Source organism: Helianthus annuus, chromosome 14 (assembly GCF_002127325.2).
Source record: "Helianthus annuus cultivar XRQ/B chromosome 14, HanXRQr2.0-SUNRISE, whole genome shotgun sequence".
In the NCBI taxonomy this organism is placed as follows: Eukaryota; Viridiplantae; Streptophyta; class Magnoliopsida; order Asterales; family Asteraceae; genus Helianthus; species Helianthus annuus.
This window is the reverse complement of record NC_035446.2, coordinates 157,438,230-157,462,369: the sequence shown is the minus strand read 5'-3', so window position 1 is coordinate 157,462,369 and position 24,140 is coordinate 157,438,230. Positions and strand designations below refer to the sequence as shown.

Genomic DNA, 24,140 nt, shown 5'->3' with positions numbered 1-24,140 from the left:
GGCATGAGATATGTGAATCTTTCTCCCTTCATCGAATATATATACCCATCGCATTTAATGCGATGGGTAAACGTGCTGCATTCGCCGTTCACCTGGCCAACCAGAGGATGCCACGTAACGCGTAAAAGCAGGGGTGACGGTTACCACGCGCGCGTGGGCCTCACTCTCCTGACGAAAAGTGGAACCGTCACAGACGGCATGATGACATCCGTGCCAGGAGTCAACTCAAGGGTCACAATCAGAGACTTATCTCACCAAACCGTCAGAATTCAAATTTCGAGGGATTTCCCGCCCAAATCTCCCAACACTTAACAAAGAAGTTACCTAGAAGCGCGCAATTTACCTTGTACACAAGATACCCGCGCGATAGCTTATTTAATGGGCAAAACTCAGCTAACAGATACATAGTTGCGCCGTAATAATCGCCAGCTCCTTTACGCGCGCGCCTATAAACCCAAAACAAGCAACCTCTATAATTTACTTTTTCTAAGTCCAAAGCTCCAACCACTTGCCTTGCGCATGGTGCAGCATTGGACTGGGGGGACTTGAAGGGGTATGGCCCCAAAAAGCTGCGCAATCCTTCATCAAGGGTGCGCAAAGGCCATACTCCTTATTCAACAATACTCTTGCTAAGACAACCTCGCGCGCGTATTGGCACATCCCACGAAGAGGCGCGAGGTCCAGGCAGAATAGAACTACAATTACGACACTTAGCAATCTGACAAGAACCTTCACTACCTGCAAACCCGCGCAACTCACACAAAGGTTGCAGCGCGGGCCCAGAGTATGAAGGTACAAAGGGTACAAGTGGCAGAGAAAAGGAGCCAATGAACATCCAGCAGGCTCTGTTCAATCGTGCGCCACGATCTTCTGACGTACAGAGAACAAGAAGTACTTAAGGACGCCTACGTGGCACCAATCAGAGGACGGAGACATCTGTCCCACGATCTCCACTTGTCTGCTGATGGCAGAAGGACGACATGACCGACAACAATGACACGTGGCTCCAATCAAGGCGCGCCAGCGCCGGAGAGCTTCTAGAAGCCACTAACGGTCGACACCAGTGAGACAAAGAGCATATCCATTATGTTGTCAATTACTGGCCCAAGGCCCATCAGCCCATATCCTCTTACACCTCTCCGGCTATAAATAGAGACCACACTCCACAGGTTAAACATTCGACTCCCTCTACTCTCACTCTTAATACTTGATTATCCTCCCAAAGCAGTCGCTTATTCTCACGCCGGAGCCCGGTTAAGAGGGAAACCCCCACATTCCCCTCTTAACGAGTAACGGTGTTCTGTTTTGCAGGATTAAACATCAAGGTCGGAGCTCAGATAAATCATTAGAAGATTAACCATTATGGTAGAAACATAAACCAAACTGATTAGTCTCATAATTAGTTCAGTGTTTCTTCACTATAAATTACTGAACAATAATAAATAAAACTTATAGTTAATAAATCATCTATTGATACGTGGGTGAAAACCGGTGCTTGTAATTGTTTAATTTGATGTTTTTACACAAGTTTTAGTTTCGAATTGCCTACTCTTGATTAGATTTGTGTTTTGCAGGTTTAAGGGAGTTTAAGGAGCTTTTCGGGAGCTTTACGGGTCACCGGAGCGAAAACGGAACCACCGGGAAGCGACATGGGTCAACCGGAAGCAAGGAATGAGAAAAACAGAAAACCAAACATTCAAACACCGTCGCCGACGCCCATAGGGGCCGTCGCCGACGGTCTATGCATATTCCCGTAGCCAAAAGTTCTCCGTAGACAGGAAGTTAGGCCGTCGGCCAAAAGTGAACAAGCAAGCACCGTCGCCGACGGGGCTTCAGGCCGTCGGCGACGGCTCGTCAATTGTGGAAACGCGCAGATTTTGGTTTGGGGGTTATGTTTGATTATGATTGGTTCTTAGAGATTCAATTCGGGAGTTACACTTCATTTGGAGTTTGAAAACAAGTCTTGGAGCCATTATTCACCCATCTTTCATCACCACTTCATCTCTATTCCATATTCCATCCTCTCAACAACCCGAATTCTCATCCAAATCTAAACCCTAGTTCATCACCATTACAACCATTCAACCCATTCATCACCACCAACCATTCCAAACCCTAACCATTCAACCATCCATCTTCAAGCTCCAAGATGACCCAATTCAAGTCTCGTGCATCCGTTGATCGTGCCATTTACACCATGAGCGGCTAATTCCTCGGAGGTTTCACCCCGGTGTAGGTTAATTGTAAGTCTAGGGTTTGAACAATGATTTAGTTTGGTTTTGTGACAACTTGAGTTGTATTTGAATTGATTGACAATTGTCTTGCATTTGAACTATATTTGTGAATTGTCGAGTGAGTTATGAAATTTGACTTTGCGAAATAAGTTTGTGCAATTATGCCTTGTCATTCAAAAGGTTTTACTTGTCTGAAGTAACGAAGTGCATTGTAGTCCGTGTATGCGTTGATAACAATTGGCACCTAAGCTTTGATGATAGAAATCCGTTAATAACATATTCAAGTGAATTAAATCTAAAACTTGTAAGAACCCTAGGATTGCAATAACCGAACCGGGTGTGAACCTTGTTTCTCTATCTTGTCAAATCCTTATTTACATTATTGCAATTGCTTGTTTTTAGTAGTTATAATTTATACCTTCCAATCAAACAAAAACACAAAAACATATCTTAGCAAGCTTCATAAAAGTGACATTTTCTACATTTCATTCAAAGTCCATTCGCAAACCACCTACTCTTCGTGGTTCGACCCCTTGCTACCACTAGCTATTTGTTAAGGGTAATTAGGGTATATAAATATTATCTTTGACCGGAGCGCGACACTCCGATCATCTATTCAAAGAGAAATTATTTGATTAACATTTTAAAAAGCACATACAATAAAATAAAAATTAACCAGACAAATAATGTCTTTGCTATGTCCGTAATCATTCACAATGTTCGTAATTATTCACAATATACATACTTACTCAAAGAATCATTATATAAAAAGGTTATATGCATTAATATTAATAATTAATAAATAATTAAATAGTAAAACAATAAAAGCATTATTACGGGTTCAGGTTGGTTTTTTCAGGTTTGGTATAGACATAGGTTATAAAAGTTTGCTCAGTTTGTACGAATTTGATTCGGTTTGTTTGTAAGGGATGAAACTCAACTGAAAATCCGGTTTTTGAGAAAACATAAACAAACCGTTAGATTTGGGTTGGGTTTTTCGGGTTCAGTTTAGTTATGTCGATTACAGGTTAGTTACTTCCGTTTTATGCACTCCCTAAGGTACAACTGACCCACCCAACCATGCCAATTCTGTTTGTATTTTCCCCAAATCGTACATATGAGTTGAACCTCAAAATTTCCGTCAAAAGTAGTCAAATTGAAATGTGACCCCCTACTATTAGTCAGACGGTTGTTACATAAACCTTACTAAAATTCTTTTTGACCAAAGTTACAAGCTCGACTTATTGAACTTATACTAATCATCAGAAAAAAAGTTATTTAAAAGTATAGTTTAAACTCGTAACTAAGTAACTAACTTATAATAAAATGGCTAATCCAGGCCTTGTAAATAATATCATAACAGGACACTAAACCAATTTTTGAAAAACCCATGGTTCAATTCAACCTTAAATTAGTAAATTACCCTAAATTAGGTGACCCCAAGTTTAAAAGATCAAAACCATATTATTATATATATTGTAGTAGTGCTTAGGGATGAGTAAATGGTACCGGATACCGGTACTGAATTTACCGAACCGGGTACATTTTCGGTACCGGTTTGGTATCGGTATTTACATGTTTTTATAGTAAAATACCTGTACCATACCGGTACCAAACCGATACCGATACCGAACCGTAACGTACTGGGTATATTCGGTACGTACCATTTAACAGGGAGGGAAAAGAAAAGAGATGAAAATATAAAAAACCATGTTCCCGAGTTTTTTTTAAGGATAGGAGGGGAGGGAAAATGGAAGAAAATTTGTCCATATATTCATCCTCCCAAATTGGAGAGATTAGGAGAGAAAATATTTTTAATTACTAAATTGCCATCATATCTAATTAAAATGTTTTATATTTAAAAGATATAATGGTAAAATTGTTCCTTTCTTTTCTTTTCCTCCTAACTCGGGAACACATAAAATGCTTGATTTCTTATATTTTCCTTTATTTTTCATTAAACTCGGGAAAACGAAAAAAATCACATATTTTCCTTCCTTTTCTCTCTTAATTTATTTTCCTTCCCCTCACTCTGTTAAATAAGATTCGGGAACACATAAGGATTTTAAGTACCGATACTTTTAGTACCGAGACCGGTACGATACCAAATGGATAACATGTTCATCCCTAGTAGTGCTCCAAAGAGAGAGATAGACAAAACATTATTGGCTAATGGCTAATTGAGATTATTATTGTCTGGTAGTGCAAAAACAAACGAGCCCAATGTGATCGCACACTCGGCCCGTTGAGCCGCAATGTAAAACAGAAAAAGCCCAGATCAGCCGACTTCTGAACGCAACACACAGACAGACAACGCGGAGAGAAGAAACAAACACACCAACTACGACCACCGCGAAGACCACCACAACCACCACGAACATCGTCACCACCCTCACGCCTGACCTCACATCTCAATTTCACTATCTCAGGTATCATTTCCCCCATCCAATTGCTCCCAATTTGCCCCACAATTCTTCCACCAATAACTAGGGTACATCATCATCCAATTTCCTGATTGTTTCTTCAATTACGAAATGTAGTTCGTTTATTTAGCGATTCGCTTATGTACCTGTACTTAGTTTGTTCTTGGAACATGTACGGATAGTTACAACTTGTTATCAAGATGTTGTTGAATGTTGATGCTAGAGCGCTGACTTTTTGTGTGTGGAATTTGTGATGCGTGTCAGTTGATTGTTGTTTGAAGTTTAAATTTTAGGTGTTTTAGATAAGATTCTGATTTGAATGTGATTCGTAATTCGTTCAGTCTAAAGTTTGAGCTTTGCTATACATATGAATGCGGAGTACCGAAATGCGGTTAATTTATTTAGTGATTTACAGATGTAGCTGTAGTTAGTGTGTTATCGGAACGTGTTCGGAGAATTTCAACTTTTTTTATTAAGATGTTTTTAAGTTTTAACTAGCGCGCTGACTTTTTGGCTGGAATTCTTGATGCATATCTGTTGATTGTTGTTTAAAGTTTAAACTCTACTTGTGTTAAATCAGGATTCTGATTTGAATGTGTTCATTCATTCAGTGTAAAGTTTGTAGTATACTACTATTATCTACATATGAGTGGAGTACCTGTACCAGTAGTGCTTTAAGCTATGGCTGCCAATGCTAGATTTGAATCGGCTTCAGCTAGTTCTTCTGAGCCATCTTTTTCTGGACCTTATTCGAACGGAAAAAGGGGGAATGCGGGGCCCAATTTGGATAGGTCTGGAAGCTTCCGAGAGGGTGCAGAGACTCGAATGTTTGGTTCAGGGTTTGCAGTAACACGAAGTGGAAGTAGCGCATCAACGGCAGCAGGGAGTTTACCACCTTTGTCTCAGTGTTTGTCTCTTGAGCCAATACAGATGGGTGAGCGTAAAAGTGATCGCTCAGTTGAGTTAAAAAGAGTTATGGGTATTATTGCTGGAAGCACAAGTGAAGATAGTTCTTCTGGGGCTGCTGTTTCTTCTCATTCGAAACCTTCATCTCCGTTGGCTGTTGCAGCGGAGGATTTGAAGCGTTTGCGATCAAGTGTTGTGGATACATGCAACACAGCTAGGTACTTTTTGTTACTTTCACTGTTAGCCTTGAGTAGGTTTAATATTCTATGATGCAACGTTTTAATAGGGGAAGGGCAAGCAAATTGGATGAACGCTTGCATAAGCTGGATAAATACTGTGACGGTGTAAACACAAAGAAAACACAGAGAAGTGAAATGCTGACTAATGATCAAGCAGGTTCTTTAAACTCGAAGATTGGAACTCAAACTTACAGAAACCCCGCAGAGCTAGTCAATCAAAGAGTAGAAGATCGCCCTAAGAATGTTCTTTTGAACAAGCGTGTACGCACTTCAGTTGCAGAAACAAGGGTTCGCTCCTTATAAGCTTTTGAAACTTTCTTTCATTTCATGGTAAAACTATTAAATCACTTTCGCATATTGCGAAGCTTGTTAAATATATATATTTTTTTCAAATCTATATAGTCGGAATTACGGAGCAATGGTCTAAGAAAGCAGCCTGTGGTAATGGCTAAAGATCGAGATTCAGTCAAGGATAACGTTGAAGAATCTGATATTTTAGAAGAAAAGGTTCAGAGGTTGCCCGTAGGCGGGGAAGGATGGGATAAAAAGATGAAACGAAAACGTTCAGTAGGAGCAGGTTGTTCAAGGCCTATCGATAACAACGGAGACCCAAAAAGAGCCATTCAAAACAAGGCTGATAGCGAACCTGTTTCGCAACCAAACGACACCCACCCTTACAGGTAACCTATTTTTTGTTAGGAAACATACATGGTTTGTGGTTACATAATACAATGAGTTCATGCAGATTAGGAGCTTCTAATGGTACCGGCAATGCTCACAAACCGGATAACAAGTCCGAAGGGTCATCTTTATCTAATGGTTCTCGTGTTCGTTTGTCTCCCAGAAATGAACTTGAGGGGCCCATCGGTGGATCGAATAAGGAAAGGATTCTCACAAAAGGAAACAATAAGTGCGTGTTTACTTTTTAATATGACGTTTTTCATAATTTTCCGTTTCTGTTGTCTAAACCGTATTCTATTTGCAGGTTAAATACCCGTGATGATAATTATATTCCGAGTGGTAATTTAGTGACAAAAGGGAAGGCTACGAGGGGTAATCGTAACGGTGCCATGGTGTCAGCCAGCTCAACACCAAGTACACCTCGTTTATCTGGAACTCCAGAAAGCTGGGAGAACGTGACAGTGACAGGTGGCAGCAAAAACCCGTCAAACGCTGGAGCTGTAAATCGGAAACGGGCTATGCCCACGGGTCCGTCTTCTCCCAATATGGCTCAGTGGGTTGGTCAGAGACCACAAAAAATGTCTCGAACCAGGAGATCAAATCTGGTGTCACCCGTCTCGAATCAAGAAGAAAAGCCGTTATCATCTGACAGCTGTTCACACTCTGATGTTAGTGCTAGAATAGCTTCTGATGCGACCAATGGTCCCGTTGTTTCCAAACCCTTGAAACCGAAACTAGAGCCGGTTCAATCTCCATACCGGTTGTCCGAAAGTGAAGAATCTGTTGTTGGTCAAACTCAAACTGTTGGACCTTCGTTAGCAATTGGAATGAAGGCTAAATCTGTAACTGTAATTAATGAAGAAAGTGGTGACGGAGTGAAGAGACAGGGTCGTAGTGGAAGAGGCCCGTTAATCGCAAGGGCTAGCGGGGACAAGTTGGATAACACACCCATCGTTAAGCCAATTCGAACTAATAAGCCCGGTTCTGAGAAGAACGGAAGGTTCTAGATTTTACTATCGAAATGACAGTTTTTATTATTATTATTATTATTATTATATATTTTTTTTTTAGTTTAATCCTTTTTGGGTTACTTATGAAATGATGCGTTTGTTTGACAGTAAGTCAGGGCGGCCTTTGAAAAAGCTCTCGGACCGCAAGGGGTTTTCACGTCTTGGCCATTTGCAGAATGGTGGTTCTGATTGTACAGGTATGGTGTTACTGGATTTAACATTTAAGGATATAACATTTGTATAAAATATAACAGGTTTTTATTTTTAATGATATTTTTAGGGAAATCTGATGATGACCGTGAAGAACTGTTGGCAGCTGCAAATTATGCTCGTAATGCTAGCTGTAAGACAGTTACACTTTTCTATTTTAGGTGCAAAATTATAGTGCAATTTAATTTAATTTTTTTATTTTTGTAGATCTAGCATGTTCAAGTGCTTTCTGGAAAAAAATTGAACCTATATTTGCTCCTGTCAGTTCGAAAGATAAAACCTACTTATCTACACAGGTGCAGAACTGTTTGTAACAATATTGTTAAACTATTTTACATTCTTAATTTCTAATTTGTCGATCACTTGTTGTGATGCTTTTGAAGCAGCTAAAAGAGCCTGATATTCAGGAAAACTTCCCTCAGTTTCATGGTCGTGCAAATAATGTTGCGGTAAGCTTTATTTGATTTTGATTCACATTTATTTCGTTGTTAAGGGTCATTTTGGGTATTTGATTTTTTCAGATGAACGTTACACATGAAATCTCGGTATATGATACAAATGGTTCTGGAGAAAGAAACATGCATGTGAAACATCAGGGAAGCGAGTCTTTTTCCGGAAGACTTGATTCGGATAAAACACCCAAAGAGTTCATCCCATTGTTTCAAAGAGTATTATCAGCACTCATTATAGACGAGTCCGTTAATGAATTCGAAGAAGAAGAAAATACCGAAAATATACCAGTTCAAGATACTTTTAATGATTCAGCTTACGATAATACATTTCACCATGATGATTTCGGTGAGCCTAGAAAGAAGGCTAGGAGAGAAGTTGAACAAGATACCGTGTTTCAAAGTGTTCATTCTGTGAAGTTGTCGTTTTCTAGCAACGGATGTACCACCGCCAACACTTTTAGAAGCCCTATCGTTAATGATTCTCCATGTGATGATGTGGCGATGGTTGGGATCTCAAACAATTTGGTCAACAGGCCACAAGTGATACACATGGAAGGTTTTGGCATTCCTTCATTTGATAATCATAATGAACAAATGCGTTTAGATGACAAACTTCTTTTGGAGCTCCACAGCATCGGTCTATATCCTGAGTTAGTGGTACGCTCATACTCATTTTGCTTAATATATGATTTACATTTACAATACAGCTCAATAAAGTAATGGGTCTAAATTGTGTGTTTAGCCTAAGTTGGATGACAAAGAGGATGAAGCAATCAAGCAAGAAATCAACCAACTGAAGACAAGACTTCGACAACAGGTTATAAAAATGAAAACGTATGACACAATATCGACAATGATCACCGATATTTACTATTCTTCCATTTTCTTTTTCATTTTTCGATAGAATTATAAAAAGAAGGCATACTTGGAGAAAATATGTAGAAGTTTCGGAAGCAGCAGCGTAGGGCGGTAAGAACTTTATACTCAAATCTCTTATTGTCAGCTAGGGGTGTTCATGAGCCGATCCGATCCGATCGAGGGTCTGCTCGTGCTCGGATTGAATTACAACCGATCCAATCCGATCCGATCGAATTTGCAAAACCGAGCACAAAAGTGATGCTCATGCTCGGATTGAATTTGAATCGAGCGGATCGTTTTCGCTCGGTTTCGCTTGGTTTTTCTCAAATCCTAACTAAAATCGAGCGGATCGTTTTCGCTCGGTTTCGCTCGATTGAATTATAAGGCTGCGTTCAACAAAAACAAATCCTAACTTAATTAAAACATGTCCAACACCCACCTTACTAACAAAAGCAATACATAACTAAAATCATGATTCTAAAAATGTTCTTAACAATATCAAGAAGCAGATCTTCAAACAATCAGTTTATGACTATGTGGTTGTTTTAGGAATTAGGGATTTAGGGTTAGATTTTGATATTAACTATTAAGTTGGGCTAGTATATTTTTTGGGCTTTTAATCTTTAAAATCTATAATATATATATTAATTATTAATAAAAAAAATTCGAGCGAAACCGAGCGATCGACGAGCGAGCGGACCTTTGCTCATGCTTGGATTGAATTTGAATCGAACTGATCTGAGCGGTTCATTTACAAACTGAGCGGGAATCGAACGAGCATTTTTCGAGCGATCGTCGAGCAGTTCGGACAGCCCTATAATTTCAGCTTATGTTTAAACTTTAAACATCATCTGGTTGTTATACAGAGATCTTGAGCAGCTTGCAATGGACAGACTGGTGGAGCTAGCTTACAGGAAACTTCTGGCAAGTTTTAATGCTTAAATAACGATTTTAGATTGTTATGTGATATGGGTGGAATAACTTTTATATCCTTGTGATATTTTTGCAGGCTACTAGAGGACCTTCTAGAGGTGCGATTGCAAAGATTCCAAAGCATGTTGCGTTGGCATTTGGAAGGAGAACGCTTTCCAGGTGTCGTAAATTTTTGAAATCGGGTGTAAGTTGCTTTAACATGGCCCCACTTCGAGATATCCTTTTTGCTCCACCGGACATTGAGTTGGAGCCTCCCACCAAGTATATCGGATTCCAAAATCCCCACCCAGATTCAAGAATATCATCTGGTAAGCCACTTTCTTAATCCACTGGTGTTGTGTTTGGATTCACTTTTACCCATTTGGCAACTTAATATGGTGGTACATTATCAAATGGACACCTATGATTTGCTAATTTTACTAAACAACAATGGCATTTGAGCTATTTGACAGATCTTTGTATAAGGTTAGATACACAGGCCTGTAAACGAACCGAACGAACACGAACGAACACGAACATAGGCATGTTTGTGTTTGTTCGTTTAACTTTAACAGAACACGAACACGTAATCGAACAAATTTTTTTGTTCATGTTCGCCCATTAAGAAAATGGGCATGCTCGTGTTTGTTTATGTTCGTTCATTTGTTTAAAACCTAGACGAACAGTTCACGAACATAAACAGACAAACTTAAAACGAATATAATTTAACAAACAAAAAACATCACAAATGAACATAAACGACCAAACATAAAATGAACATAAAGTAGCTTTACTTGTATAAATTATTGATTAACTACGGTAAGCTCCATTTGGAAACCCATTTTTACTACTAGAAAGTCCAATTACTAATTAGTTATATTTATATAAGTAGTTAGAAAGTCCGTTTTACGTTGATATTTATGTAAATGTAAAATATGTATTTTTTTTTTTTAAATTTTAAACGAACATAGATGAATGTAAATAAACGAACATAAACGGATATGCGTGTGTGTCTATGTTTGTGTTAAAATTTGGTTTATCTTCGCTTTTTTTTTTGCTCCCAGATGGTTTTATTTCATTTGATTTTATCCCAGATCTCATTTACTTATAAGGCCACTAAAGGGTGTTTTAATATTTATTTTATGATGCACCAGATGAGGCTTTTGCCATAAACGGGCCAATATCAAACAGAGGAAAGAAGAAAGAGCTTTTACTGGACGACGTCAGCACTGGTTTTGGGGGGGCAACAGGAAAACGCGCATACCAGGGCGAGAGAAAAATGAAAGCAACAGGGGGTCAGATACCAAACCAATCAACAAGATCATTACACCCTGTACAGCCTTCCCTAATTAGGGAGAGTCGGTTAGAGCGCAGTAGCGTGACTCAAGAGAGTAACGGGGGGACTCAAGACATTGACCCGCTATTAGACCCGATTGATGAATTAGGGGTGGGTGGTCCTCAGGATCTGAGTTCTTTACTGAATTTTGACGATGAGGAATTACAAGACCATTTTTCAGCAGGACTTGAGATACCGATGGATGATCTTACTGAATTGAATATGTTTTGATAGAAACTTGATGATGGTTTGATTTTTATTTATAAACAGTGAAGAAGTGTAAATGTATATTATTGTGGAAAAGGTAAGATGTCATGTAACCAACCCATCATTTGTAATTATAGTCCCCTTTATCTCTTTCTTTTTTGCTTTATTCTTTATTTACAATTATTTTTGAACCGGTCAGGATGAATTAGTGGCAGTATTTTTGATATTTGTATAATGCTTTTTTTAATTTTAATTGAATGGACTTGTGAAGAATCCTCTGCTGCAAATGAGTGATGATGGTACACCCTTCTGTTAGAACCTTTTTCTTGTTAGGCTGCTCGGTATGGTCTCCGGCTTCCCTCCGGCGCCGCCACATCACCACCGTCCTCCCACGCCGCCCCCCTCCGTCCCGTCCTCCCCGTCCGAGTTGTGCCGTTTGCGACGGACCAAACAAGTGGGCCTCCCTCCGGCGACGCCAGTCCTCCCACGCCGCCCCCTCCGTCTTCATCCCGTCGCCGGCTTCCCTCCGTCACCATACCCACCAGCCTTACTTTCTCATCAACTGTCTGGGGTATGGTAAATTAATAAAAGTAAAACTGGTCAGTCAGTTTGATGAAAGAATCCTCTGCAAATGACTTCACCATGTTACTTTAAGTGATGGATGATGGATGATATGAATTTGATTCCAAGAGAACGATGAAACAACTTTAGGTTTGCAATAACAACTCTTTTTATTGCACTTTTTCCCCTAATTATTATTAGAGTAAATGCAATTTGCCCCATGAGTTAATAAGTTGATTGGTACAGTCTGCCTCTCTCTCTTTCAGTTTTTGCCCTCTGAAACCCTCACATGGTTATTACATTATCATCTTCCTTAGTCAACGATTACTTTGACCATTAGATTTAGGGGCGGTATAGTTTTTCACCTACGAATCTTCCTAGCCACATCTATAATAAAAGTTTGCTATTGTAATATATTCAGGTGACAAAACAATCACTGTCGTGCCATTGCAGCTGTCACTGTGACCTCACTCCCACCAAAGAAAAAAAAAAACATTAAAAGTTGTGGGCGGTGTCCCAAACGGACATGATCTGGTGGTAAGGTATCTTCTGTCCTTTTTATAGGTATACGAGCATTTAGGAGTATGCTATTTTGCTATTAAAAAAATTGTGGGCCATGACTGTTTGTACAGCTGGGTGATGTGGTATAAAGCCCCTAGCCACATCTTTAATAAAAGTTTGCTATTGTAATATATTCAGGTGATAAAACAATCACCGTCGTGCCATTGCAGCTGTCATTGTGACCTCACTCCCACCAAAGAAAAAAAACATTAAAAGTTGTGGGCGGTGTCCCAAACGAACATGATTTGATCTGGTGGTAAGGTATCTTCTGTCCCTTTTATAGGTATGCTATTTTGCTATTAAAAAAATTGTGGGCCATGACTGTTTGTACGGCTGGGTGATGTGGTATAAAGTCCCTAGTCACGTAGATTTTGGGATAAAAATGACGCCCCTTTTAACAATGATGGTGTGAGATAAAGCTCCACCAAGTTCATAGCAAAAAAGAAAGAAAAAAAATAAACAAAACGTGATTTGTTAAGAAACATGAGTCCCACTAGATGCAGCCCCTTCACGCCCGCTAGCCCTTCACGCTGCATGGTCCCATGGTCTAATAAATAAAACATGAAAAGTTAAAGATTGTAAATATAGAAAAGTTGTAGTAGGTTAAGTGTTACCTTTTACTTTTCCAAATACACCCAAACACAAAGGGTGCTACTTTCTACACCCCCCTATTTACTTTTTTCACCCCCCTCCTCTCACATACTTACAGGTGGGGTCTGCGTGGGACCGACAGTTTTCCTCTCACAAGGAGGGGTGTAATCAGGAAGGATGGGGGGTGTGTATAGAATGGGCCAACACAAAACCATTCCCTGCCGGCTGCTCTGCCGCTAACCAAGTACGTCTTCCATCTCTGTGCTTGATTTATTGTGTGTGTTTTTTTTTTTTAAATAAATCATAAATGATTGATTTTTCACTAGAACATTCCATTAGGATAAACCTTAATTGAGTTATTTTCGATATTAACCTTGGGCCTTATTTTCAGCTTTAGAATAAATAGTAGATGTAAAGATTTTCAATTTTCGAGCACAAATTACTTACTTACTTACTGCTAAATGATACATTATTGCTGGCTTTATATAATAGGCATGAGATCAAATACAAACTCTTATGTTTGTAAGAACCATAAGAACCAATATATAAATGATAAGTGTTATTCAATTAAAAATTAGTTTAGGGATAATTTAGACATTTTAACCCTATTTATTTATAACTAATTAAAATTAAAAAGATATCCCTAAATCCATGCAGATTAATTCAAACCAGAATTTGAATTTAGCACAATCAAAAAACAACATTAGCACAATCAAATAACGACATTAGCACAATCAAAAAACGACATTAGCACTCTCTTAACACCACCGTCTGGGCATCCGACGGTAACACCAACAAAACAACATTAGCACAATAAAAATACGACATTCCAACGAATTTATTTCTAAATAGGCTCCCAATAACAACACAGAAGGAAAAAAAAAAAAAATAACAACAGATACTATTACATAACTAGCACAATTTCATTTTTTTTATTTTATAAACAACACATATTGTTCTATACTAGCACAATTTCATTTTTTTTTATTTTATAAACAACACATACTGGTACATACTAGCACAATTTTTTTTTAATCTTATAAACACATACTAGCACAATTTCATAATTATTACATAATTAGCACAATTTCATATTTTTGTTTTAATTTTATAAATAGCACATACTATTACATAACTGGTAGAAAACAAATTTATTTATATATAGGCTCCCAATAACAATACAAAAGGAAAAAAATAACAACACATAAGAATTACATAATAAAATTAGAACATACGTATAGATTTAAAATTAACACAATACATTTTCATATTAGCACATTCCAACCACGTAACTAGCACGATTATAAAACATCTTTTTGTAACTTTTTTAAAAGTCATTTTTATAATTAAAAAAAGTATAGCAATATGGTACTCATATTAAAGATAAAAAAATATTTGATTTTATGGTATAAATTTTTTCCAAATTTAATGAAATATATAAAAGTTATTTTAGTTTAAAAAACTTGGTGGAATTAGTATTTTATGGGAAATGACTAAATGACTAAAATACCCTAACTTGATAGTATTAATTATTAATTATATGGGTTTTATTTGTAATCAATACCAACCCTTCATTTAAACTATCAATGGCTCAGATCTGTTCTTACGGTTCTTACAATTAGCACTGTTTGTACGGGATCTCAACCCTTATATAATATACGCAATAAAATCAAATTTAGTTCTGTATATTGGATCTATTATGTGAAAACATATCCATTTGTCTTCAATTATGATAATGCTGTTTACTAAATTAAGATGTTCATCATGTGATTTGTCGAATTCTTCCTTCCGAATTTCGATAGTGCCTTGATACATTGTTGAATACTTGCAGATGGATTCTGCTTCATCTTGATCTTGATTTGTGATTTTTGATACCAATATGAGAAGTGCTAGTTTTATCTGGAATGTCTGTAAATCATCATTCACATTTGGGTTAATAGGCCTAACCGTATCAGACCGTTTTGCTAGTGTTGTCCCTGTACGGGGGCTCTCTATGGCGCCTACATTTAATCCTCCAAATAACTCCTCTTCTTTCGGCTTATTTACTGGTATGTTTCTAATTTTAAAATAGAAAACTGAATCAGCTTGATGTGTGCCAGTTGACTTTGATTATGTTAGTTTGACTTTGTTTATCGAGTTATTGGTTTATCTACAGATGACCATGTCTTGGTAGAGAAACGTTGCTTGACGGATTACAAGTTTTCACACGGCGATGTTGTAGTTTTCTGGTATAATTTAGGTTTTCTATTTATATATGCCTTCTTTTATGTATTTTAACTTATTTTGTTGTATTTTCCAACTTGGAATCTTGAATCTTGATGTGTTAAGAGAATGTTTAAAATACAAAAATCCCTTAACGTACGCAGTACCCGATAACGTGCGTAATTATGCATATAACATGCATAATTAGGGTTGAAACAACCCATGTGTAATTTTGAGTTTAACATGCGTAATTTTCATGTTTGGTGGCATGCAGTAGCGGAACTAGTTCAAAAGTTTAGGGGTATCCTAATTTTTTTTTTAGGATCAGGGGTATCTTTTATATAACAGAAACGAAGTTGAGTGGTATTTTTACACTACCGAAATGGAGTTAAGGGGTATTTTTACACTACGTAGACGGGGTAGAGGGGTAGCCCGTGCTACCCCTACTAATACTTTATGTCCGCCACTGGTGGCATGTGAGTTTTGATTTTTTATTACGTGCGTAATTATGCAAATAACGAGCGTAATTAGGGTTTAACCCACCCATGCGTAATTATGCATTATAACGTGCGTAATTATGTCAAGTTAATTACAAAAAAAAAGGGTAGATGCATGGTACCCCTGACTGCGGAAGGGATCCCCCTTCCCAAGCTAGCGACCCGACAACGCCTGACGGTGAAACCCCTGCCAACCCGAGGGGCTGAAACATGTTTCGAACCCGTGACCTCGAGTGTCCTCGGGCCAGTTTAAAGGGGGGGGGGGTCGGTGGCCACTCGGCTGACACCCAATGGTTCAAGTTAATTACTATTGTGCCACTGCGTGAAATTGAAGGCCTAGGGTAGGTCAGATGTGCGGTTGAGATGCTCGCGTACGCTTCGCACGATAAGGTGGTCTTGTACGTTAACCTTCCGCATGTGTTAAATAGTATGTATTTTAATGCAGCTCCCCACGAAATTATAAGGAGAGACAAATAAAACGTATAACTGGCATGCCGGGTGATTGGATCAGTGTTCCTTTCTCATATGACGCTGTGAAGATTCCTGAAGGTCATTGTTGGGTTGAAGGAGATAATCCAACTGACAGCTTGGACTCCAGATCCTTTGGCCCGGTATGTCAACTTCATGATAACTTTAGATTTTTGTTGGACCGTCTTCTTTTAACTAAAGGTGGGTATTTTGACCCATTTGCTTATTAATGGATTGATGTGAGTTATGTTTGTCTCTAACGGGTCAAACTACAAGGATTTAACTACAAAGAAGTTCTAACATGTTAAAATTTGTCTGAACTGTATTCAAATGCACCTGTTTGACCAAACCCATTTTGACCCATTACCCGCACTGTTCATGTGCCATCTCTACCTTAAACAAAGACACTCGGTTAATATTGGATTTGAAAGTGTTAATAAATTGTTAACTTTTAGCAGATTCCACTGGGGTTGATTCGTGGAAGGGTTACACACATTCTCTGGCCGCCTCAAAGAGTCCAGAAAATTGATAAAAAGCTTCCTCGGAGTGGACTTTCCTTCTAAGGTGAGTTTAAATACTCAATTAACAGTGCTGACGAAGATCTATGAAGATATGAGTACAATGACCAGAATTTTCTATAGGTTTATGATTTGTTTCTTTAAATTTTTTATTCTGAAGTTTTTTTAGGGGTATTATTTTGTTTTAGTGATCATTCTGCAAGTGTCTAGATACATTATTTGATAGAGGTTATGCATCATGAGGGTGTTCACATAAAAAAAACTATCAGACTAATCTATTCATTTTATTTTTAAAAAACTGTACTGTTTATTTACACATGTACAAGTTATATGCGAACAATCAAACTAATTTGTTCACATATTTTTAGTTTTGTATCACTTTCCTACTCATGTATAGGTTATATAGTGTATAATGACCATTACAATTTACATGGTTTTCTTTTATTTTTAGTTGATTTAAAATTATCATCATGGGTGGCTAAGATTTATTCAGCGTGTTCTTGCAATATATAGCGTCTTGAATTGATCCCTGATGTCAGGGCCGGCCCTGGGGGTGGCCAGGGAGGACCACCGGCCAGGGCCCGATATTTCGGAGGGCACACTACTTTTAGAAAAAAACCCGATATGTATACGTAATTTTTTTTAATAAGGTATACCTATACAAACACAACATAGGCCCACTTACAAAACTATTCTTATGTTTTAGATTAGTTATTAGCCCATTGGCATTAGGTTTGGACCTTTTTTGAGCCAAATACCCAATTTCGTTAAGACCTAAGGGCATGATTTTTGAAGCTCGAACAGGGTACACGAATTCTCAGGGCCGGCCCTGCCTGATGTTTATCTTTAAGTACAACTGAAGGGACGACGTTAACGTAAGTTGGTTCTCAAACTTATATGATGAAACCGATGTTGGGCCATAGTCTAGAAGTCTTAAGAACATGAGGATCGTCATCGTTGTCATTAATCATCATCACAAGTTATTTCTATGATAAAGAGAATTTCATTGCAAAATGAGTTCTTGATTTAGACAAGTTTGGATTATGTAAAGAAAAGTAGAAAAAGACGTATTTAATATGTATTTTAAACAAAAAAAAAAGTATTATTTATTAACCATGCTCTTGTATTATTATATAAAAATCATATATTCTTAAAGATGATAAGATGACGAGTGAAAAGCAATGATTATTTTCTTTTATCAGAAGGTAAAAACCTTAATTGTGATTGAGCTGAGTTTATATATTTTCCCCTCTAGAATCTGTATTTTGAATTGAGTTTCTTAAATGTGATTGAGCTGAGTTTATACACATACATACATACTATGTAGATGCTTTTAAAATATATAAAAAATGTTTTGGCTCCGATATAAATGTCAAGTTCCGCCACTTTAAACTGTTTCTTTATAAATAGCTAAACATAGTTATCGTTCTCTGGTTAAATAACGAATGCGAGAAGGCCCCTCGAAAGGTTAGAAAACCGTCAACTTCAAACTCTATTTTCGTGTGTAAACGAGTAGCACATGATGTCTCCTAATTATAGATATCAAAAGTGTACATATACCAACAACAGATGAAATGCACATTAAGATTACTATAACTATAAGTGTTGTTTTCAGGACATTGGATCTCTTTAGGACCAATGTCCCAACAAACTTAAATTTAACCTATAGATACACCCGATCGATTCAATATCCAACATGTGATCATCGTTTCCCTTAGGTGTATCATTATGTTGACGTTTTAGGGTCATTTTTCTAAATTCAAATGTGGAATTTTCTTTGTATTTTCTGTGTATTTAAAACTACCAATGTGGCAGAAGCAGTACATTATCTACGAGTAGTCGAGTATACATTCACCAATTTTACATAGCGGAACCACTTATTCCGGCTTTCTACATGTAATGATCGAGAATTTGATCACACCCTTCTGGAATCCTTCAATCATCAATGGCATTACCAATGCCCCTCTAATAGTCTTCCATCCTGTTATCAAATTCAATCCACAAAGAATTAATATACATACACCAAGTTGAAAGTCAACACGAGATTCAAAATGCATAAAACCTCCAAAGTCGTTTTATATTTACAGTACTATAGTTTTTTTTCTGCAGACATTTAACTGCTCATTAATCTTAAAAAAACGAACAGGTAAAAGTGTTTATGGTTTGACCAGACACTAAAAACTACCATTTGACCCATTACCCGACTTGCCAATTCTATCAGTAACAGGGACCCGATGCTTTGACGACATATCTCAAGAGAAAAGAGAATTAATACGCTAATTAGAAATTACCACTCTGTAGCAATGAAGTTAGGCCATCCCAGGTCAACGCAGACCGTATCACAGCTGGCCAAAATGGGGCAACATTGTCCGACCAATCAGCAGACTTGATATCCTTAAGCCAAGTAGCAATACGATAATCAACTTTAATTCAAAATGTGTTGGTAACTATGGAGCAAACATGATGCAACTTACTTTAAGAGAAAGGGATTCCAGTAACTTTATATAATCCGCAGTGGAGCACCAAGCAGGCAGATAAAACCCATCACAAATCTTGTCTAAAAGTCTTTTTTCCTCTGGGCGCAGGGATTTTTCAGTAGTGGAAAGGTCCCTGTGGCACCATGTGACTATGATTATTGTGGCTCCAGGGGCAGCCACTCGAGCCAACTCGCTAACAAACTGTTGATTTCGAAAGCAAAAGTGTCATGAAAAACAAAACATACAGACGAAAACACATGACATTACCTTTAGTTTGTCAGGCATGTGCTCTCCACTCTCCATTGACCAAACGAGGTCAAACTTCCCATCAGGAAATGGCTGGTTCAAAGCATCTGCAACTTGAAATGAGACCTGCTTATTGTTGATCATGGTTAGTTTAACAACTCTATGCTAGTAAAGACTTCAAGGCGAAAAACATTCAGTTTTCACTATAAATTGTTATATAATTTGCTGCCTTATTACATATCGTAGATAGTTAAGTAACATATAACATTTTTTTCTTAGTGGAGACTAATTTTCATTTGAAAGAACAAACCGCAGTACCTTGTTGGCCAGCCCTTGAGCAGCAGCAAGCGCCTGAGCCCTTGCGGCTTGTACAGGGCTAAGAGTGATGCCACAACATTCCGCCCCGTATTTTCTCGATAGGTACCTTGCGCTACCCCCGATTCCACACCCAACATCAACTATGCTTCTAGGTTTCTTTGACGCCTCCTCTGCAAAAATTTCACATTAATCACAGAACACATCTTACATTATAACCGAAAACATATAGATACCTCAAGGCAAATAACAATCTCTCTTACATAACACTATTTGCATAAATTTTTATTACAAATTTTTCACTTGAACATTAGTTCGTTAAGTAAGCAAATAAACGTTTGTTCATTAGGTAAACGAATAAACGATTCATGAAATAGGCAACATGCTTATACACATACAATGAATGAACCAATTGAGAAAACCTTTAGCATGCAATTTATCAAGTTGTTAGAAAAAGTAACTACCAGAAACAGAGGCAAAAGCGAGCGCCTGATCAATCATACGGATCTGAGCAGAGCGGTGGTCGGAGATTTGCACGACGGCGTCGGGGTCGTAGAAGCCATGGTGCATGTGTTCTCCCCATATATTCTCCCATATTCCGGACGATTCGTCGTAGAATTCTGCTATACCTTTCTTCAACTGCTGGTCATCTGCAGTAGTAACAGCCAGATTACTGTTGGCTCTTATAGCTCCTCCTCTGATGAGGCGTTGCAGCGGTTGTTGTTTACTCCGGCTGAAGAGTCTGGATTGGTGTGGGATGGTGGTGGTGAGGAGCGTGGATGCGAACGCGCCGCACAATGAAGTCATTATGCAGTCCGTAAGTCTGTAACTGCAAAGTTGAAATTATGCAGTCCGTACAAACACGTAGCGAGTGTGGGACGGTTAGGCAGGACGCTTTACTTGTGGACCAATGCGGAGCTCTTCTAGTTTTGTGTTTCACACTTGTCCATCTTTCCAAAAGTTGAGGGGTGACAACTACCATTCAAAATTTTAGAATATTGATTATTTTATTTTAGTAGTAGTAGCTTTTTTTTTTTTTTTTAAGTAAAATGCTATATTTGTCCATGAGGTTTAACCAATTTTGTTTCTTCCATTAAAAATGATCTTTTTGTGTATTTGAGTCATTACGTTTGCATTTTATTGTCATTTTCATCATTGAGTTTGCAATTTTTTACGACTCTCGTCTCTCGAAACCTGGCCCTTATGGATGTAAATGGCACCTCAGGGACGAAAGTCGAAAAATAGTCAAACCTCATTGACAAAATGACATTTTACTCTTTTTTTAATGACAAACTATCACCTCTTGGATAGGGGGAGACATCTTGATCTTATCACTACACCATGTTCTTTGGAGACGATTTTAGTTGTATTTATATATAGTATTAAAACACGCGTATTAAATCACGATAAAAAAATAACATCCTCAAAACTTTATATAAAAAGAAAACAAAACATTTACACGTTGCTGCTCATTAAACCATGAATAAAAACATTTACGTGAACCCACGTGTGCACTGATATAACTATATAAGTGGTATAAACGGAGTGAACATAGTTAAAATTGAGGAGAAACAATGTAAATTATTTTTTGATCATTTTTCGATTTGCACGTATCATCTTTGCAGAGAGACCATGCTAATTTTATCCGTATCATTCCAATTTTATTGATGTTAATTTTATCCGTATTATTCCAATTTTATTGGATGTCCCCGAAAGTAACACCCCTCAAAAAGGCACCGTAACAAGTCATAATCGAAACCCCGAACGCGTACGACGAAAACCAACACGAAAAATGAGAAAACCCAGTTTTGGGTCTCGTCGCCCTCCGCGACGATGATGACGAAGCCGATCGCGTGACGCGGCGCTTTAGTTTTCGCCTGGAGACACAAGTTGCCACGCGGCAGGACTACTTGGTGACTCATGCCACCTATGCCCTAATTCACCCCGTCGCGCTATGCGACGGTGATGGTAAAGATTGGTCGCGTGACGCGACGAGACTGAATTGCAGCTATAAATTGAGCGAGAATTGGACAATTAAACTTGTTCATTTCTTTTTTTTTCTCTCTCTCGACTTACTGTCCTTATACCCAAGAACTCTAAACCCTCGAAACTCTGCTCCGTAGAAAGTGAGCTAACCCTGAACACTAGTACGATACCCTGTTCAGTCGATCTGAAACCAATCAACGGATGTTAAAGTGTTGCCCGAATAAGGCTATACTTTGTTATCTACGTTGTGGTTTTGATCTCGTGACCATCGTTAGGTTTGATGGGATTTACAGTGATACGTATTCTACTATGTTAAACTAAATGTTTAACTACCAGAAAGCAGAGAACTATAAACTTACTATCAAAATAGATGCTTAATTACCAGAAGATTCATAACTATAAGAATTATTCAAGATGATTTCTCATTCCTTTACGTGTCCCTATATATACAATCAGTAAGTCTCCTAATATAGAGGATATCATAATCAAATCAATTACAATTATTTACCAATATACAAATATTCTATTACACCCCCGCAATCGAAGCGAAGGGTGGACGAATGCTGAGACTGGACCGAAAATCATCAAATAGTACACGTGGAAGACCCTTGGTGAAGATATCAGCTATTTGATGTCGGGACGGAACATGAAGAACACGAACACAACCTCTCTGAACTTGTTCACGAACAACATGGATGTCGAGTTCAATATGTTTCGTGCGTTGATGTTGCACCGGATTGCCTGACAAGTATATAGCACTGACGTTGTCACAGTAAACCAGAGATGCACGCGTGATCGGATGATGTAATTCCAGAAGAAGATTGCGTAGCCAGCAGAGTTCAGCGACTACATTAGCAACTCCACGGTATTCGGCTTCAGCACTGGAGCGAGAGATGGTGGATTGTCGCTTAGAGGACCAAGAGATAAGACTATCCCCCATGTAAACACAGTAACCAGAGGTTGAACGGCGAGTATCAGGACAGCCTGCCCAGTCAGCGTCTGTATAGGCTACAAGAGATAAAAGCCGTGCAGGAGTGAGGTGAAGGCCGAATTCGATAGTGCCTTGAATGTACCTGATAATTCTTTTTAAAGCATTCCAGTGGACAACCCGAGGAGCATGCATGTGGATGCAAATTTGCTGAACAGCATAGGAGATGTCAGGTCTGGTGAAAGTCAAGTATTGAAGGGCACCTGCCAGACTGCGATAGGTAGAAGGATCATCATGTAAGGGACCCGATTCAGCCGATAGTTTGGACTGAGTATCGACGGGGGTTGCTGCTGGCTTACATGAGTCCATGGCAGCACGATAAATACTATCACGAGCATATGACTGTTGAGATAAAAACATTTGGTCCCCAGTGCGAGTAACCTGTATGCCCAAAAAATATGAGAGTGGTCCCAAATCCTTCATGGCAAATTCACCTGCAAGAGTATGTAAAAGTCTCTGGCGAAGAGCATCAGTGGAAGTAGTAAGAATGATATCATCTACATAAAGAAGTAGATAAGCCACATCATGCCCGTCCTTGTATGTAAATAAAGAGTTGTCAGATTTGCTTTGCCGAAATCCCTGCGAAGTGATAAAATCAGTGAAACGCTGGTACCAGGCACGAGGAGCCTGTTTGAGACCATAAAGGGATTTCTTTAGAAGGCAGACATGGTCAGGAAAATCCCGGTGACGAAAGCCAAGAGGTTGGTGCATGTAAACAGTTTCCTCCAAATTACCATGAAGAAATGCATTCGTGACATCAAGTTGATGTATCTTCCATGATTTTGCCAGAGCGAGAGTGAGAACAAGGCGAATCGTTGCCGGTTTAACAACCGGACTAAAAGTCTCTCCACAATCAACCCCTTGTTCCTGATTACGACCATCACAGACCAGACGAGCTTTATAGCGTTCCAAACTGCCATTAGACCTGTACTTGTGTTTAAATAGCCACATGCATCGAATAATGTTCATGTCAGGAGTGCGAGGTACAAGTTCCCAGGTCTTGTTTTTAATAAGGGCACTAAATTCATTGGACATGGCATCGTACCACTCTGGAGTGGCTAAGGCAACCTGAGGGTTTTTGGGTACAGGAATTACAGTGGTGGTATGAAGATTGAATTGTGGCTTTGGTTTAACGATGCCGCTCATCGAGCGAGTGTGAATGGTGCGAACGGGTGGAGGAGAGGGAGGGGGTGGAGGCAGGGAGTTTATTTGAGAGGTGTTGTGGAACGGAGTTGTGGGTATGGGCTAGGATGTATGGTGTG

General features: G+C 38.6%; 3 protein-coding genes and 1 pseudogene across 7 annotated transcripts; 2 read left to right on the top strand and 2 right to left on the bottom strand.

The window, feature by feature from the left end:
• Positions 1–4,503: 4,503 nt before the first annotated feature.
• LOC110890671 lies at positions 4,504–11,622 on the top strand. 4 transcript variants are annotated; one of them, XM_022138294.2, is made up of 16 exons: positions 4,504–4,663; positions 5,269–5,781; positions 5,850–6,090; positions 6,205–6,482; positions 6,548–6,712; positions 6,788–7,483; positions 7,602–7,690; positions 7,774–7,836; positions 7,911–7,999; positions 8,090–8,152; positions 8,225–8,812; positions 8,898–8,972; positions 9,060–9,124; positions 9,880–9,937; positions 10,023–10,254; positions 11,080–11,622. In XM_022138294.2, the coding sequence occupies exons 2-16, from the start codon at positions 5,339–5,341 to the stop codon at positions 11,490–11,492; spliced, it is 3,558 nt and encodes a 1,185-aa protein (XP_021993986.1). In that variant the 5' UTR covers positions 4,504–4,663; positions 5,269–5,338; the 3' UTR covers positions 11,493–11,622. The 4 variants fall into 4 exon arrangements, with proteins under 4 accessions (XP_021993986.1, XP_035839324.1, XP_035839325.1 ...); XM_035983431.1 differs by having other exon boundaries at positions 4,504–4,725; XM_035983432.1 differs by having other exon boundaries at positions 4,504–4,725; positions 5,238–5,781.
• Positions 11,623–13,342: 1,720 nt separating this feature from the next.
• Positions 13,343–17,180, top strand: LOC110890670 (mitochondrial inner membrane protease subunit 2). 2 transcript variants are annotated; one of them, XM_022138291.2, is made up of 5 exons: positions 13,343–13,425; positions 15,013–15,229; positions 15,337–15,409; positions 16,326–16,491; positions 16,807–17,180. In XM_022138291.2, exons 2-5 carry the CDS (start codon positions 15,061–15,063, stop codon positions 16,909–16,911), a joined length of 513 nt encoding a protein of 170 aa, XP_021993983.1. In that variant the 5' UTR covers positions 13,343–13,425; positions 15,013–15,060; the 3' UTR covers positions 16,912–17,180. The 2 variants fall into 2 exon arrangements, with proteins under 2 accessions (XP_021993983.1, XP_035839323.1); XM_035983430.1 differs by having other exon boundaries at positions 16,804–17,180.
• Positions 17,181–18,620: 1,440 nt separating this feature from the next.
• On the bottom strand, positions 18,621–20,883 carry LOC110890669 (probable tocopherol O-methyltransferase, chloroplastic). Its single transcript, XM_022138289.2, has 6 exons — positions 20,369–20,883; positions 19,908–20,077; positions 19,611–19,715; positions 19,341–19,544; positions 19,158–19,260; positions 18,621–18,847 (listed from the first exon to the last, which is right to left on the bottom strand). Exons 1-6 carry the CDS (start codon positions 20,709–20,711, stop codon positions 18,744–18,746), a joined length of 1,029 nt encoding a protein of 342 aa, XP_021993981.1. The 5' UTR covers positions 20,712–20,883; the 3' UTR covers positions 18,621–18,743.
• A 602-nt stretch (positions 20,884–21,485) lies between these two features.
• Positions 21,486–21,624, bottom strand: LOC118486845 (annotated as a pseudogene).
• Between the last annotated feature and the right edge of the window lie 2,516 nt (positions 21,625–24,140).